This window comes from Ylistrum balloti, unplaced genomic scaffold, assembly GCF_031769215.1.
Source record: "Ylistrum balloti isolate Yb309-2 unplaced genomic scaffold, AGI_CSIRO_Ybal_v1 Utg369922, whole genome shotgun sequence".
NCBI classification, from domain to species: Eukaryota; Metazoa; Mollusca; class Bivalvia; order Pectinida; family Pectinidae; genus Ylistrum; species Ylistrum balloti.
In genome coordinates, this window is record NW_026782039.1 from 1 (window position 1) to 17,841 (window position 17,841).

General features: G+C 33.5%; 1 protein-coding gene across 1 annotated transcript; it reads left to right on the forward strand.

Moving 5' to 3' along the window:
- The first annotated feature begins 1,714 nt into the window (after positions 1–1,714).
- Positions 1,715–5,333, forward strand: LOC132546943 (transforming growth factor-beta-induced protein ig-h3-like). The gene is made up of 6 exons (XM_060210672.1): positions 1,715–1,856; positions 2,154–2,368; positions 3,513–3,699; positions 3,838–3,936; positions 4,818–4,931; positions 5,200–5,333. Exons 1-6 carry the CDS (start codon positions 1,715–1,717, stop codon positions 5,331–5,333), a joined length of 891 nt encoding a protein of 296 aa, XP_060066655.1.
- The last annotated feature ends 12,508 nt before the right edge of the window (positions 5,334–17,841 follow it).

The window sequence follows — 17,841 nt, forward strand, 5'->3', positions numbered from 1 at the left end:
GTATAACCCTATATTATACACAGAAATAGAATAGCTCACAATAACATCAGACCGTGAAACTTAACGATAAACTTCAGTAAAAATATTTGTAAAATAATATTCCATTTGTAGCGGCGTACTAAGATAACTTATAACTTATGTTAATTATAAATGATACGGGAAGCCACAACAAAAACACTGACCATCTGAAATCACTACAACACTGAACATAATAAATATGTAATCATTATTAAAGCGTTTCTAAGTCCAACTTCCTGGGCAATTATTTATATATTAGTTAAAGTTAGATACGGCAGACATGATATATGTAGTATGGAACTGTTTAGTAGGAATGTTAGAGCTAGCAGGTAGTACGATGTGAAATCATGTAAAACGTGCTTATATGGTCTATTTGAAACCTTGAAACGTAAGACACATGCTACTTACTCACGTGTCGGTCAGCATGGATTGTTGACCACTGCCATGGGTTCTCCTTATTAGGTGTTGGTCAGATATGCTATCTTGTTGAATTCCTGTGTTGATGTGTGTTACTTACTTTCCTTGATGGCCTTGAATGGCTTGTCCCACATACATACGGACTGGACAAAATAGAATAACACTTTGACAACAATAAACGTTGCTGAATAGAAAGGAGAAAAAAAGTGAAAATACAAAGCGTTTATACTTCGATGTTTTGCAATAAGTAGAATGCCATACAATATTCTAACTCTATCATCTTAGCTTTTATCCATTAATGAAATATGCTTGGATTCATTTAGGAAAAAGATAATCGATGTTAATTAATCACAGGTTAACCTATTTCTCATTTCAGTGCTAAAAGCAAAGACCTGCATATGAAAACTATCCATAAAAAATCTCTGAACAATCATTCCATCTATTTAGTTAATTAACATTCTTCCTATGCATTGTCTATATGAATTGAATTCGAAATCGATAATAATGAATTAACCATAACAGTGTCTATTTCCAGTTATCATTGATTCTGTGAAATAAAATTCACAATGTATAACGTAATTGATCTACCTCATAAAACGACACCAATCCATTATGATTGTAATGCACAGAATATTGCGCAACTAGGACAAACATACTACTAATGCAAACTTGAGTTCCATAAACTATGGCAAAATATTTACAAAAGAAATATTTACAAGGGAACTCTGGAAAAACACAAGGAGTATAAGACCAGGGGTTCCAGAAGAGTTAGTGGTTTTTTTTTTTTTTTTTTTTATTTCCCCAATAATTCATAACCACATATTTAATCGTAATTGTCAAGATAAATGTCAAAAGCCCCATGAGTACAAACCCAAATAAATAAATAAAAAAGTAGGTTAATGTGTATATTCCGATTCGTTCGTTCCACTAGGTAGTACATAGGTTAATGCAAAACTAAGGGACTTTAGGTAAGTCATCATGATGTTTTAAAAACCATCATAAACTTCCACGTATACTTGGTATTTATCTGACCTCACAACACTTTCCATAATACGAAAATAACTTCACAGCTTGGACTGACCAGTGTCCACAAACGTGAGGGCTATCCCCTTACCTGATAACAGTCACGTTTACACTACACGGGGGACCACACTCGGGGATTATATCACTCTTTATGAAACAAATTTTGAAATTGAAATGGTATAAATATGGGCTGAAAATCTCAAAACGTCGCTGTGATCTCTAACACATCGAGACGACGATACAACTTCCTTTCAAAATGCTCCGTGTGTTCTGTCTCACCCTCGCTCTACATGCGGTGCTTGGCCGTAACCTTGTACAGGTGTTACAGTCGTCGCCCAGCGAGTCTACCCTGGTCAGTTTGGTACAGAAAGCTGGTTTAGCCGATGCCTTGGGACAAGGTCAGTAGTCAATGTAATGATTTTTACAGTGTTTATATACATGTTGTTAGATGTATTCTTTTCAATGATGCATGTTTTAGAAGAATGCGTAATACGTTTATTTGTCAACTTCTTTTTTGTTTTGTTTTGTTTTTTATTTAATGAAAAAGAAGAAATAAAATCCGTTTCTAAGAAACTTGCAATCATACTATTTGTAATGACATATAAACAGATAATGTTTTAATATGTAGCTCGTTGTTTCACAAGATTAATATGCTGATACGTTCAATGGCATAATCAGTCTCTTACCAATTCCAGGAACCTTTACCATTTTCGCTCCTACAAATGACGCCTTTGCTAAATTGCCTGCCGACCTTCTGGCCTCCTTAAGCACGGACGTTAACGCACTCGCAAACGTTTTGAAGTATCACGTGGTGCCGGCATCTATTCAAAAGAAAGATGCATCCAACGAGGCTCAACTTGATACACTGGCCGGTAGCAAAGTTCGTTTGAACATCTACAGCCATAATCATGTAAGTAACTAATGTTATCATAACAGGTACTTACTATAGTAGTATACATTTATAGATGTGTCAGCATTTGTTGTTTGCTTTTGGCATACATCATGACTAAATAACATGATCTGACCACACGGGGAAATCGTTTACTTACCGAAACATACGTTATCTAATGCTCAATATCCATGTGTTTAAATGATAAACTTTCTAATCTAAAATGTCGATTGTTTTCTATTCTTTTTTGTTCTATCGATTCATCTAATTCATGAAATTAAAGGAAAAGAAATTGATTTTTTACATCAACTAAATTTCCTCCAAGTGCAAAACACATCTTTTAGAAAATAACGTTTTTCCCCCGCAATCACGTTCAAACATCGCCTGCTTCGACGATGTTTGTTGTTCAGAGATGTTTTCAATTCCTACTTACGAATTATTCCATTTAACATGCATCAATGATAAGGTGACAAAATAAGGGCATGATTCTGATAAAGATGGCGAACTGTGAAATAGCGAGGACGAGATGACCAGATACGACTCAAGAGTTCGAATTTCAGATGGAATATATTCATATATATCATACATATATAGTTAACTTTTTCTTTGTTCTCTCTTTTTTTTCGTACAAAACTCATGAATACATAATGCATGTACCAACATAATTTCTTTGCACAGAGTTTACAAACACACACACACATATATATATATATATATATATATATATATATTTAACTGTTCAACCCCGACCGCTGTTTCATGTGCCAAGGACCCTAGTTGAAAAATGAATAATAATTACTGGCTTAGTTGGTTGTACTAATTATATATATAATCAAAATTATAATTGTGAGCTTACTGGTAAACATGAAAGGATGATATATTTTTCATGTAGTTAAATTTATATTGGTCTTGATTGATTTCATTGTAGTAATTAACACTTATAATACAGACGCACTGTCTTGGGATTAAGAGGCTATTGATAAATAAGCAGAGATCACTGATTAGTTTTCAAAAATGCGCATGGGCAACAAGAATTCTTTAAGTGATACTATCTACACGTAATTATCATTTGAAATAGACAATGTTGTGCTTCTCTGATGTACTATGTTTAACACTTCACGTCAAACGTCTTAGGCCAATTTCATTATCGTCTTTTTAGCAACAGGAAGTTACTGTTGAAGGATCAAGAATAACGCACTTCGATATCGCGGCTGACAACGGATATATCCATGTTATCGATACAGTAATGCTCCCACCAGAGGGCAGCATCGTCGATATCGTTGCTGGTGCCCCGGAATTATCTGTTTTGTTATCGAATGTCAAATCAGCAAATCTGGTATCTGCTCTACAAGGTAAGTTCACTTCAGTGAAATTGTAGAACTTTAATAGTATATTTTAAATTTTGTCTTTCATTGTCGAAAAATATAAATCCATGTAACATTAAAGTAAGCCTTTTTAATGTTTTGATTTCGTAAATTTTGCATTGAAAGGGGACGGTCTCACTGTCTTCGCGCCAACAAATGAAGCGTTTGCACGACTTGGATCATCAACATTGCACAGCCTTTCCTCAAATCCACAACTTCTCAAAGGTAAGACATATCGATTTGTACAGTGACTATAAAGTGAAATTCTATTTTTTATTTTTTTTATTAATCTTTTCTCATTCTGACCGAAAGTCATCTCCATACACAAAACTTTCGCGTAAATGAAAATATTAGCAATATTGACTCAAGAATATATTCATTTCTCAATCACGTAATCTAGATTTTGACATATCTTTCGATCGATCTTGATTTTTGGTAGCCTCCAATGTTTCATAATTTAAGTTCTTAGCTTTATTGACGAGTCTTGTAAGGATGAAACAACAGTTTGATGCAGTTGATGCATTATTTATTTTATCAGATTTTGATTATTTATGGTTGGATTCACTTATATGTTTTTTGTTTATTTGTTTAAACACAATCCCAGTCATCAATGTTTATCTGGTGTTTTCTGTTATATTTGACCCTTTTTATAACTATAATAGTCACCACACATGAGCTTAAATTTGTTTTTAATTTTTTTTTTCAACTATGTCATAGTCCTTCGAATTAACATAATTACATCATATATATCACGTGAGCCTAACTGATTTTTATGTAATCAAAAGTTACATGTTTAATGGATATCGATTGTCTACTCATGAAATTTTATTTTTTTAACAATTTTGATGTAGGCTACAATGATTATTTAACAGGGAATTCGATATGGTACCTGTCTTGGATATTAATTTTCTCTGTGACTAGCTTATTGTAGGATTGAAACGATATGTAATATTGTTCAGATTACAAGCTCAATTCAATAAACCTACATTTAGATTGATTGTCCTCTCTGCATATAAGACTTTGTTGCATTGTATATTGTGTCATTACATGAAGCTAATACATATTGCCCAGTAACCAATAGTGATACATGATATACTAACATTCAGAAATCCTGGAATATCACGTGGTACCACACACCGAGTATTCAGCCGGTCTCTACAACAGGGAATATCTCAGGACACTGGATTCTCGACACGACGTCATCAGAATTGGAGCTACAGGTAGGTCAATACCTATACTTGATTCTGGATATATAAAGAATGACACATATTATATTATATTGATTGTTTTCTGATATTATCTCCTTAGACGCACCTCCTATAACACTCGAAATAAATTAAGTATGACATGTAATTTTGTCTTGTTGTCTCATTGTCTGGGCTGGGCAGGCAATTAGCTTATAAGTATAATGCTTTATTGAGACTGCATTGTTGTCACACAGTCTATATTTACTTATACTAAAATATTAATAAATAACCTTTGTTTTAGGTTCACATATCTATGCCAACACCGCCACAGTTACAACAGCTGATATCGCAGCCACAAACGGAGTTGTGCATATAATAGATCACGTGCTTGTTCCCCAGAGGCACCACGGATCTTCAATATTTGGAAAGAAGTAGGACACATATATATATCATTATGTATATAAACATACATCGTTATCATTTTTCTCGTTATTTGCATTGTAAATACTGCTATTTTTCAAAATAAAATTGAAGAGGTACTTTGGTTTCTCATGATTATTTTCTTACCTTAGTTAATAATAATTACTATATGGATAAGATTGAATATTATCACAACTTAAGCACACAAATGTACAACATACAAGAAATATACAAGCACTAAATTAACCATGACGTGATCGTACAGCTAACAAGTAAATTTCATCTTGTTAGTATATAAGATTAAAAGAAAAAATTACAGGCGGAACACGAAGTTCAATATATAAGCCTAATGACAGTGGCAGCGCATCAGACGGAAATAAATTATGTAATATTATATATGTCAGAAAATTTCAAACAGAAAGGGAAGACACCGTCAAGAGCTACGCCAATGTGGAGGCAAAACTTGTACTATTGATAGAGTTCTTTTTGATGTGTTAGACAACTGTTGTATGTGTTTTTTCCCCAATAAATACATATATGGAAGAGGATGCTGATGTCAAACAGAGTGTAACTAAGTTCGATTAACGATGGTAAACTATGAATAAAGAAACGATTTTCAAAGACGAGTTAAACAAAACATGGAAAATAAAAGTAAACATAGTTGAAGGATGGTCATCTGTTGCATTTAAAACAACGAATCACTAGTCGTACTTATGATCGAACACACCAAACTTCATATGTCCCAAATTTCAAATTTTTAATTCAAGATTTTATAAATTTCATCAATGCGCTATGTATGGTAAAGTTTCAAGAAAAAAGAGTGAATTTGATGTCTTATTTTTCCAGCATTTGAAAACTATTAAAATGTTTGAGAGACTTTTCCCAGATTTGTAAAATATATCATTAATTGTTCACTGTTTGAATTCTTGGAAAATACTTTTTTTTTATTTAATGTCTGTGTGTTTGTACCGTTTTAAATTTATCTTCTATACGCAATAATTCATAATCAAAAGAAAAAAAATTGTCGAGTGTTGAGTTATTGTTCTGAAAGTAACACTGTCTCCTATGTTGACAATTATTCTTATAGGCACTTGCTTTGTGAGGAATCTGCTACTTCATGTAAGTGAACAATCTAAAAGCAATTGAAACAGAAAATAATCGATATTTGATTTGTTCCCAAGATATGGACTAAATGAATGTCATATGCTACACTTGTGTCCTAGAAGAGATAAATAATTTAAAGACAGTATTACAAAATTGAAGTCCACAATCGACATAATAGTTTAAATGCATATAATATTTTTTGTCATTATGGAGTTTCTCGGGCAAAACTCATAATTACACTATCACAAACTGGCAAGTCATTCTAGACTGTCTTTAAGCACTGACTAGAGCTGACAAGGCCACGCATGAGGACCGTCCCTTTAGCTGATAACGGTCACGTTTACCGGACACACAAATATTATGTAATCTTTGGTGACACATTCAACATGGTTTAAATACCCACTGACATTATGCAATGTAAAGCTAGATGATATTTTGCGAGACAAACAGCCTTTCAAATTCCATCTCCAATGATCATATTCTCCGTTAAGTCTGTTTCTCCTTCGCTCCACATGCTGTCTTGGGCGGTAACCCAGTGGATATTATTTTGATCAAACGGTGAGACCACACTGGCCAGCTACAGTTATTTTTTATTTGTGTAATGACATTTTATTACTTCATTGCTTTGAAGATGATAATTCCATTCATTACTTGTTATGAATTTTTAATCCTTCAACGTATTTCCAAAATAGATGGGGTTTGAATATTCATTAACGCTATTATACTACATGACATATCATTAGGTCACTCTGATAAGCACGTTGGTACAAAACAGGCTCATCTCCGTAACTGCTTTCCTTTGTTTTCATATTATACATAATTCCCACTTATTTCTGAACTGTGTTTCAACTATTTTTTTTTTATTAATGTACAATGTCATCTGTTGATTCAATCCCTGTTATGACACGTAATGAACCATCTTTCTACATTTCAGAAGTAAAAGAGTATCACTTGATACCTGGGACAGAGTACTGACCCAGTCTGAACAACCATGAGTATTTCAGGTGTTACATGTATGTAAAATAGATAATACAGGTATGTGAAATAGGCGTGATATATATATATATATGAGATATAGGTACTGGATTGCATTCAATACATATAGAAGTATTACCTTAGCATATTTCCATGGATCAATGTTTCTTACAAGAGTTCGGACAAACAATATCAGCCGGACTCTAATTATGCCTCTAATTATTTGATATATATTTTTACAACATTGAAATTGTTGTGATATTCTTTTATTCTGAAATTGTCTACAGTATTGAGGTTGTTGCGATTTTTTATTCTGAAAATGTCTACAGAATTGAAGTTGTTGTGATGTTTTTTCATTCTGAAATCTTTTAATCTTTTACTTTTTTTGTTCCCAACCTTTATATGAATCAACAATGCTATGCATTACATGGACCTCAATAGATGTCAACAGCGCTAAATTTAGTTGTCAATAACAGCGTCAATATTCCACCACAGGACATAGGATCAGCAATATTTGTGAAAAATAAATAATCGTGAACTCAGTAACAGTTCACCATTTCAAGTCATATATCACTTCCATTGTTTTTTTTATTGTAGATATTAGTTAATGTTTACAGTATAGCTCAATATGCTTTTAAGTGGTAGTTTTACATTGGAAAAATTGAAACCAAAACTTCCATTTATCAGACAACATAAAACCCACAACTACATATCTACTACATTGTCAACATTAAAACATTATACCACATATTGAAAGAACTTGAAGGGTAAACACTACATTGAGAGAGCGAACAAATACCTTACAGAACTTTTCTGTTATTTTTGCAAAATTAGTAATCAATCAATATGCCAGGCTTGTCGTATAGAAAAACAGCGTTAACGTTACAGCGAGTAACCCCTCAATAACAAATTCAAATTTAAATTTTAAAATCTGTTGTTACTTTTTAGAAAAGACCAATCATACTTCAACATTCCAAAATACAACCACCGTGAGGCAAATGATAATTGCATAGAAGTGTATGAATAGTAAGACGCTTAAAATCTTCAAAAAACGCTCGGGTAGCCTTAAACAGTTTAATTGCATTTTTCCTGAAATTATTGGTCATGATTGAGATATACAGGTATAGCAGTTTGGTATGAAAAATACGTCATTACATGTATATATATTTATAAACTACATAATAATTACATTAATAGTAGAGAGATAAAAATTGTGTAAATCAAAAGTTTCCTCTGATTTCTAACATGTGATTTTCATGGCTACCAACTAAAAATGTTAAAATTGTAAAAAAAAAAAAAAAAAAAAAACACAATTTTATCTGAACACATGTCTTAAATTCAACGACACTCTCATGGCAACAAGCCACTTACATTTCAGCAAATTCCAACTCGTAAATCATTCACAACATGAAAATGTAATTCCAATAAAGTTATTTTTGGTGCACAGAATCGAGAATGCCCAAATAGTAACCTCCAACACAAAGCTAATATATTATTTGGAAAAAAATGAAACTCCACATTGTCCACTTCAACAACACAAGGCCAATTTAACTAAGGGTGCATTTTAAAATTTTAATTAAAACCTTTATAATGGGGTAATCTAATGAATAAAAATATTACCCACGGCCACACCAAGAAACTGTGTACTGCTACCTCGGGAGTTATCTTTCTTCCACTGTTTGAGATGCCAACAAGTCCTATTCCAATGTACAATAAAACAGGACACTTTCTGATTGGGATTTTACCCCACTTAAGGCAAACAATCATGCATCTGTCAACACTCTAGATTACTGATATATTTGTAGATGTGTTTAATTGTCATGACTATAGTCCATTGCTATTGTGCCGATATCATCTAGCTTGTGAACTTTTAATCCGCGAGGTGTAGCCGCAATCTGCATGACACGTTTTAATTCACTTGTATAGTAGAACATGTCACAATATACACCTGTACTTGACATTGTTCTAAATTATCTAATTTATGAAAATTATTACTTTAATTGAATTGTGAAGCTATGTCACCTCTCCGTCATGATTTTTTGTATTTCTTGCGATCATTTTGTATTTTCAATTTTGGGCCCTTAGCATAACTGACCAGTCATAGAAGGACGAAACAGCTGTAAGATGCAGTTTACTTCATTAATTTCATAAAAGCATTTCTTATATATGAACTTTTGATTTGTCCACCCTGCACAACATCATATCCAATTCTAAACTGATGAAACGCCCTCGTTCTCTTGTTATGAGAGCTTTCCTTTCCTGAAAGGTGAGCAGCGTATGAATATATGGTTATGAAGTTTACCGAAGCGAAATTCGTGAAGAATACGTCCAAATTAAAAAGAAGGAGGACGAAATAATAAAAATGATTTTTTTTTCCGACTGACAACATCTTGGCGGTAAGATAGGTAAGTAGTGGTTAGCGCTTGTACAGTTGCTCCAAGAAAACTCTCAAAGAAGTTTATGGTTTTATGTTGACATTTTCAGTGTTTTCTTCTGGAAATTGTCACATTACTTGATAGCTACACTGACAAAGAAATAATCATATTCGATGCTCAAGAAGGAAATTTTAATGGTGGGAACTTTGATGTTTTTTACCTAATGAATTTCAACGTACTGTGACCATTGAACTATAGCTACTGTTATTTAGGTGTTTCTTATTGTCATTGGAAGCTGTGAAATCTGGACTTGTTAGTTTGTGACTCAATACAATTCAAAGATTTAACCTGTGTGCAAGAGCATCATGTAAATCCAATACAAGAACAAGGAGAGGTACCAGAGCTAGAGTAAATTTCATAAGATCTATATGCTCAATATGTACTATAAGGAACTATTCTGTAAACATCCATATTAAACAACTGGGAATTTATCACAACAACTTTGTGCAATTAACTATTCTGAATGGATTTTCAACACCTATGTCATTACAATACGTACATCAAAATATGAAGTAAAATCAGAGGTGCCTTATGACAATTTGCGTCAATTTCAGAAACTTACTCCCATAGTATGCTCAGTTCCAGTTCCTCCTAGGCTGAAATTTTGGACACTAAATTGTCGATCTGTCAAGAACAAAGCACCATCTATCAATGACTTGATTACATCAAATGAGATAGACATTATGGCAATCACAGAAACTTGGCTCGTTACCGCAGTAAACAATACCATATTTAGTGAGCTTGTTCCAACAGGATATGATATTATATATTCCTCTAGAAGTGACCGACGAGGAGGTGGTCTTGTAGTTGTTTTCAAGGCTAACTTGGAGCTGAAGCAATTACCATCCACTGCTCAGAATGACTTTACTCATTTATAACTTCTTGAGTGTTCTGTCAGCTTGGGCAACACACATTTCAGACTGTTGTTTATCTGTCTCAGCCTTCCAGACAAAATCAACTCCGAAACTCTCACAGGAGACTCTTCAACGGGAAGTTTTCATAACAGGTGACTTTAAATTTCACATGGACGTTCCAGACAATTTGGATACACGTCACTTTTCAAATCTTCTTGATAGTCATAATTTAGTTCAACATGTTGTAGGAGCCACACATGTCCAAGGACACACGTTAGACTTAGTCATCAGACGTGAGGGTAGCACAATTGTACATGGGGTCCCTTTCCTTCATGATCCCCAAATTTAAAGGAACTCTTACAAGGGATCATACGGCGTTGTGTACATAATTGTGTGTTGTGAAACCTGGTGTTATCACAAAAGAAGTGTCGTGTAGGAAATATAGAGCCATTTCTATTCCAAATTTGATACAAGATATGAAATTGACTTCCATACTTCATTCATTGGAAGGTTCAGTTGATGATCTTGTCGATGCTTATAACACTGACCTGTCATCAATCATTGACAAACATGCACCCCTCATCACTAAACGAGTGACCAAAAACGCCATGGTTTTCTGAAGAACTGCGCAGTGAAAAGCAAAAGCGACGCAAGGCTGAAAGACTATATAGAAGAACAAAGCTTACCATCCACTATGAACTATACAAGGATTAATGTCGAATTGTGAGTAAACTCCTTATACAAACAAAAAGGAACTACTACTCTGACAAAATATCTGAATGATCATAGACAGTTGCTAAGGATCATATAGTTAAGAAAGGTGGCGAAGTTTTACCAACTTGTCAATCAAATATAAATTTAGCTGAGCAGTTTAACAAAATTCTTTATCAACAAGATTTCATCCATCAGAGAGGTGCTTTCTCAACCTAACTAAAACATAGATTCAGAAACTGCGTGTTAAGATGTGAACATTTTTCTGAATTCGCGGATTCCTAAGTTCCTCAATACTTCAAAACTGCCATTATTCGTCCACTGCTGAAACAACCTTGACTTGATAAAGAGATCAAAATAAACTATCGGCCAGTGTCAAATTTACCATTTTTATCCAATATTCTTGTAAAAAGGTCGTGGCCAACCGTCTTGAGAACCACCCAATTCTTAATTCTTTACTTGACAATCTACAGCCTGTTTATCGTTCAGTTCATCCAACAGAAACAGCTCTCCTCAGAGTACACCACGACATTGTTAGAGCGTTAGATAACAACTGTGCTATATTCTTGTAATACTTGACTTGTCTGCTGCATTTGATGTCCTATCCCATGGGATTATGTACAAACGAGTTCATTTTACACATGGAGAGAGTGATAAAGCTTTGTCTTGGATACAGTCCTACTTATCAGATAGAAGGCAAAATGTTGCAATTGGAAGTATCACATCGAACAAGAAAACTTTGGATTTCGGCGTACCACAAGATTCAGTTTTGTAAAACCTTCTGAGAAGTGGAATGCTATGTCAGTCAAACTTGAATTGTGTCAACAGTTGGATGAATTGCAAGTTACTTAAATTAAATCAGGACATAACAGAAGTAATTGTGCTTACACCTAAGCGCCAGCAAAGCAAACTGTCAGCTCACTGTTGGCAGCAGTGCAATTACGCCAGCATCAGTTATGAAAAACCTTGGTGCGTACTTTGAACTATCCTTCACAATGGAACAAGAAGTTGATGCAAATGTCAATCCTTCAAATTCACAACATAGTATATATTTGTCAATATCTATAGTCAGACGCCTGTAAGACACTTGTTCATTCTCTTGTGACATCGCGTTTATGACAATGCGCTGCGCTTCTGTATGGTATACCGAATACACTGTTGAAAAAACAACAAAAGGATCAAAATGCTGCAGCTCGACTTGTGACTAGAACAAAGAAGAGAGACCACATTACACAGATGCTTGTGTCAGTTTATAGGTTGCCTGTAGAGTTCCGATGCCAATACAAAATTTTAGTACATATTTACAATGCCCTACATGGACCCTGTCCTGACTACTTGAAAGAACTTATTGTTCCATATGTTCCAGCAAGGACATTGAGATCACAGTCTAGTGATATGCTGACTGTTCCTAGAAAAAGGACTGCTACATACGGAGTCCGCTGTTTTGACCACTCGGCAGCACAGTTGTGGAATGAATATGACTCACTCGGTATTCAAATCCAGACTGAAAACGCATTTCTTCAAACGTGCATTTGATGTGTTAATAGTGTTTTAATTAGTTTGCGCTAGTATTTGACTTTTCATAAATTTACCCAATTTGTAGTATCATGGATAGATATGTGATGTATTTTTTATATTGTCTTTGTAGAGATAAGTTTTTAAAACACGGCTTGTAAAGCGCTTTTGAGCTCAACTTTTTAAAAAGTATAGAACGCTATATAAATACTGCATATTATTATTATTATTATTATTATACAAACTATTGGTATACATATGGGAACCAACTGTGCCCCTCTGTTGGTTGTCTTGTTTTTGTTATCATTCGAGGCTGAATTTATCAAACGACTTATCAAAATTTTGGCCACAAAGACCATGAAAAGACATTTAATTTCATTTTCATAACGTCTTGACTTTCAATATCAAGAAATCCATTCACCGCGTCCATCTGATATACACATCAGCCGATTATCTCGATCTATTCCTACAACTAAACTATTTTTGCTTGTAAGGTGTTTGTTCCCAAAATAGTATGATGCTAACTCTTGTGAAATTTGGGTTCTGTAGATTGTAGATTAGAAGTCTGTAGCTTTTACACTAACATTGTAAAAGGCGGACTTTTTGTATTTGTCGGTTTCTGGTTCCAGAGAGTGACGGTAACTTTGTTCCTTTTCGTAATTTATGATCTGATCTTTGTAGTTAACGTTTGTGTGTAACTTGCTAAATACTACATCTCGAATCTAGATGTAACCTTGAAGATTGTTCTTGATTCATGTTGGATATCTGTCATTATGTTGTACGTGTAGCTCGGAATAGTATTGTAGTGCAGTATGCACGGAAAACTAGTCTGTGGTTAAGAGTAGTGACATTTAAAGAGTCTTTATAGACCCATTTTGTTTCGGAACACTTTTAGCATCGAAAAAAGATGCCATAATATGTGTATCTTCTATTGAGTATTTTTTTTATTGAAGTTCTAAATTGTTTTTCTTCTTTAACTCCATCGCTATTTCACGACTTTAAAAACATTCCTTGTAATTACCTAAAAGACTCTGACGGCCACCACATGTCGTGAAGGAAATGATAACAATGACCTACCACCTGCTTTTCTCTGGTCGAAATACGGATATTGCTGATTTGTGGAGAGTACGGAATTCGGCATTGATTTTGTTTTATCTTATCATGTTCTCGTTCAAATTTACAACATCTGTTTGTATCTACAATATCTTGTCAGGTGTGCAAGGAAATCATTTTCAGCGACTTTGTAAGACTTTCTTTTTTCCCTTGAAATTGTTGAATTTGAGTTTGGATTATGATTATGTTCACATAAATATGCATTGGTATTGTCTTGTTATGTTTGTTGTTCGTGAAAATCGCATCGCAAACCAAAATCACAGACTAAGTTGAATGCAACGGTTAAGTTTTCTTTGTCATGCAATAGTTCAATGAAATTGTAAAAAAATAACAATAATAATGAGAGTCTTTTTCACAAGTGACGCAAAGAGTTGATCGTTAATAAAACTGACTCTGAATAATTCATAGTTTTATCAATATGCATTATGAAGTGAAATTTCTTCTGTCACCACGGTTAAAAATAACTTTGCCTATTTGAGTACTCATTTTGGCGTAGTTCATCTCCAAATACGAAGTAAAATGTTTAATGTTGGTATCTGTCCGGTTCCTGTCAGATAGAAGATGTTTTCAGTCAAGTGTTAGGTAAATTGTAATTGTTTGGACCTTTCAATTTCAATTTAAGGTTTTTCAGAAATTAGAGTTAGAAGTGCAGAACAATAAGGATGTTAATTATCTATTCAATTTGAAACTCCATATACAGCCTGAGTCAAGAAATACACCTAAATGCAACTAATCATTTTCTCTGCGACGTTTAGTATCATGACAGAATAATCTTCTTATTTAGTCATAAACTGTTGTGTTGTATTAAAGTAGATAATTGAAAACATTTCTTCGTCTATGAATTATTTGTTAATGGTTGGGAAGAAATAAAAAAAAATAGACGTTATTGTTGACTACTTAGTAGATTATTGATGTAGACTTTTCTATTTATTATCGCTCCGCACAACCTAGAAGAAATATGCTTTCTGTTTTGTTTTATATGATATGATGTCCAGCTTTTGTAAATGCATTGGTTCATATATTTGTTACAATGCAACTTTACTGTAAATCTGTTCTTTGGTGGTAACATTTGTGCTTCCCCTACTTATTGTATAAACATGTTGCAGCTGATCAGATATCCACGGCTTTGTTCAATATATTACGATTCCCGTGACAGTTCACCGATAAACTTTCACAGACAAATGTTTACAAGGCTAAATGATAAGCGAGATGATTTGAATTTCGCCGGTATGAGTTTCTGTTTCTGGACCTCCAACCGATGGTGTTTCACATGTCGCAGTTATTCCATATCCAAGGGCCTGTTCTCAAAGTAATGATCGATGTCGGCAAATGACAGACAAACTCACATCAAAATGTTTCGAGAGATGCAGATTGATGAAAATGACGTTTCAGGTTCGCCATAGTAATTTTATTGCTAAATTTCTTTACTCGACATACAGTTTGGCGTTTGTGATGCTCATTAGTCTTCCTGGTGGTTCTATTTTTGTACACCTTGTTCTCATTTGAAATGGCGACATAACGAATTAGAACTAACCAAGATATGCATGACGGGTTTCTCTTACAGAACACGTGGTCTCCAGGTTCTTCCAAGGATGTAAGTGTAAATCTATTTTGGTTCATCTTTTGACATAGTTTTATTGAATTTGGATTTAAATAACGATTAAATTGGCATACTGGTAGTTTCATTGTTTTTAACTGCAACACATAAATATAAATTTCATAATCTTTTTTTATTATTGATCTTATTAACAAATGCTGTGATATTTTGTTTTCTAGTGCATGTAAGATCTAACCAATGCATACATGACTTAACGTTAAACAAGACTAAAAGTAATTTTGATGGACAAAAGTCTAAATGGAATTCCTGCTTTTCCAGCTCATATACGACTTTACGTCATACTGGACTAATTGGACTCTTTAAATAGGTAGACTTGATATAGAGTGTTTCACAATATACCAAACTGAAATGAATTATAGTGACATCGGCTGTTATGGACGTTACATTGTACAAAAGTGTATGAAGACCTTCAGAGAAAGACAACAGCCTATGAAGTTGTAAATTCGCACGGGAGGTTAGTCTTTCTCAAAATAAAAGACACGCTTAGATTACATAGGGAACGATACTTAGATATATAGTAACTTATCTGTAACGCAGATGTAAAATTCAAAACGGTATGAATATCTGACAAATACTGCAGAATCTGACGGTGCCCATTGTTTCTCTGACGAAGCAACTTTCATTCTTCATGTCAAGGACATATTCTACATCACGGTTCAACTTACGTGTTCATGTTTATTACTCCAGATGTATAACTCGTAAAGGGTTTAAAACATACCTAGTAAAATTTAGTATTTCAGCAGAAAGTGTTATTGTCTTTTCAGTAGGATACAATGGAAATTTTATGCCTAATAGTACATAGACACCAACATTTCAAAAATAAAGAATTTTGCACTATAACTAAGAATTTTCATTTCAATACAAAGTTGGTGGTATTTTGACCTTAAATATTTTGTTTTTCCTTTTTTTTTTTGTTGACTTTGTGGTATATTTCTATTTTTTTTTATATTTTTGTATATGGTTTGACGCTTTGGTATAGTTTGTCTGTATTGACGCTTTGCTATATGTCTTTGTATGTAGTATGACAGTGTGGTTTAATTTGTCAGTGTTGGTGCCGTGATGTATTTTTGTCGTCAATGAGGCAGAGGAAACATTCCCTTCTTTGTCTAGATTTCGTCACGTCCTCAAGGGCTTTAGAGCAAATATTGTTTTTTATGATACCGTTATTTCATCGATTCTGATTTTGAACTAATATTAAAAACATTTTGGAATTTTCTTGGCTATGTTTTGCTACCCTTTACCTTAATTGGTGTGGTTTCTAATATCAATGCTGTACTTTATATACAGTTTGTCCTTTTTACTAAAGCTTTGTTATATTTTGATTTGTGCATAGCAATAATCACTCAACTGGTAGTATGATATGAGTTACGACACTGTGTTTGTTTGATGACTGTTTGGTTTATATGGTACTTGAGTGTTAATTGCTTTTTATATTTTTGTTGACAGTTTGATGTATTTTGTATCTGTGTGTTGAATAATTAGTATAGTTTGCGTTTGTGTTTGTAATTGTTTCATATTTTTTCATGTTGAATGTTTGATGTATTTTGTATGTGTGTTGGCTGTTTGATAAATGATATATTTTAATGATTATTTTTATGTTTTATTTTGACGGTTTTGTGTACTTTGTATTTGTGAGTTAATTGTTTGATATATCTTATTTTGACGGTTTTGTGTACTTTGTATTTGTGAGTTTATTGATTTATTTTTTGTTTGTGTATTGACTGGTGTATTTTGTGTGTTAATTGTTTGATATACTTTGTATTTATGTATTGACTGTTTTGTGTATTTTGTATTTTGATTGTTTGATATATTTTGTGTTTGAGGGTAGAATGCTTGTTATTATTTTTTAAAATTGTGTTAACGCTGTTTTATTTTTTGTAATTAAGTGTTGACTGATGATTTTGGCAAACAATGAAACAAGTACTACTGCACATGTGTAATATTGTCGTACACAAAAAAAAACGAGAGACAAAATGCATTTTTGTTATTTTTACAATACCCCTCTCATGAAACATTTTTCCCCAGAAAGGTTCCAAACTCTTCATAAAAGAGGTAGAATGTGTTACTCAATATTATCAGTTTTCCACTTGGAACTGCTTTGTAACAATATTTCATTATCCTAGTGAGATGATAAAACGTATCACAACTTTAAGAAACATCCGTCAGCATTGTACTATCATTAGTACCACTGGGTCTCG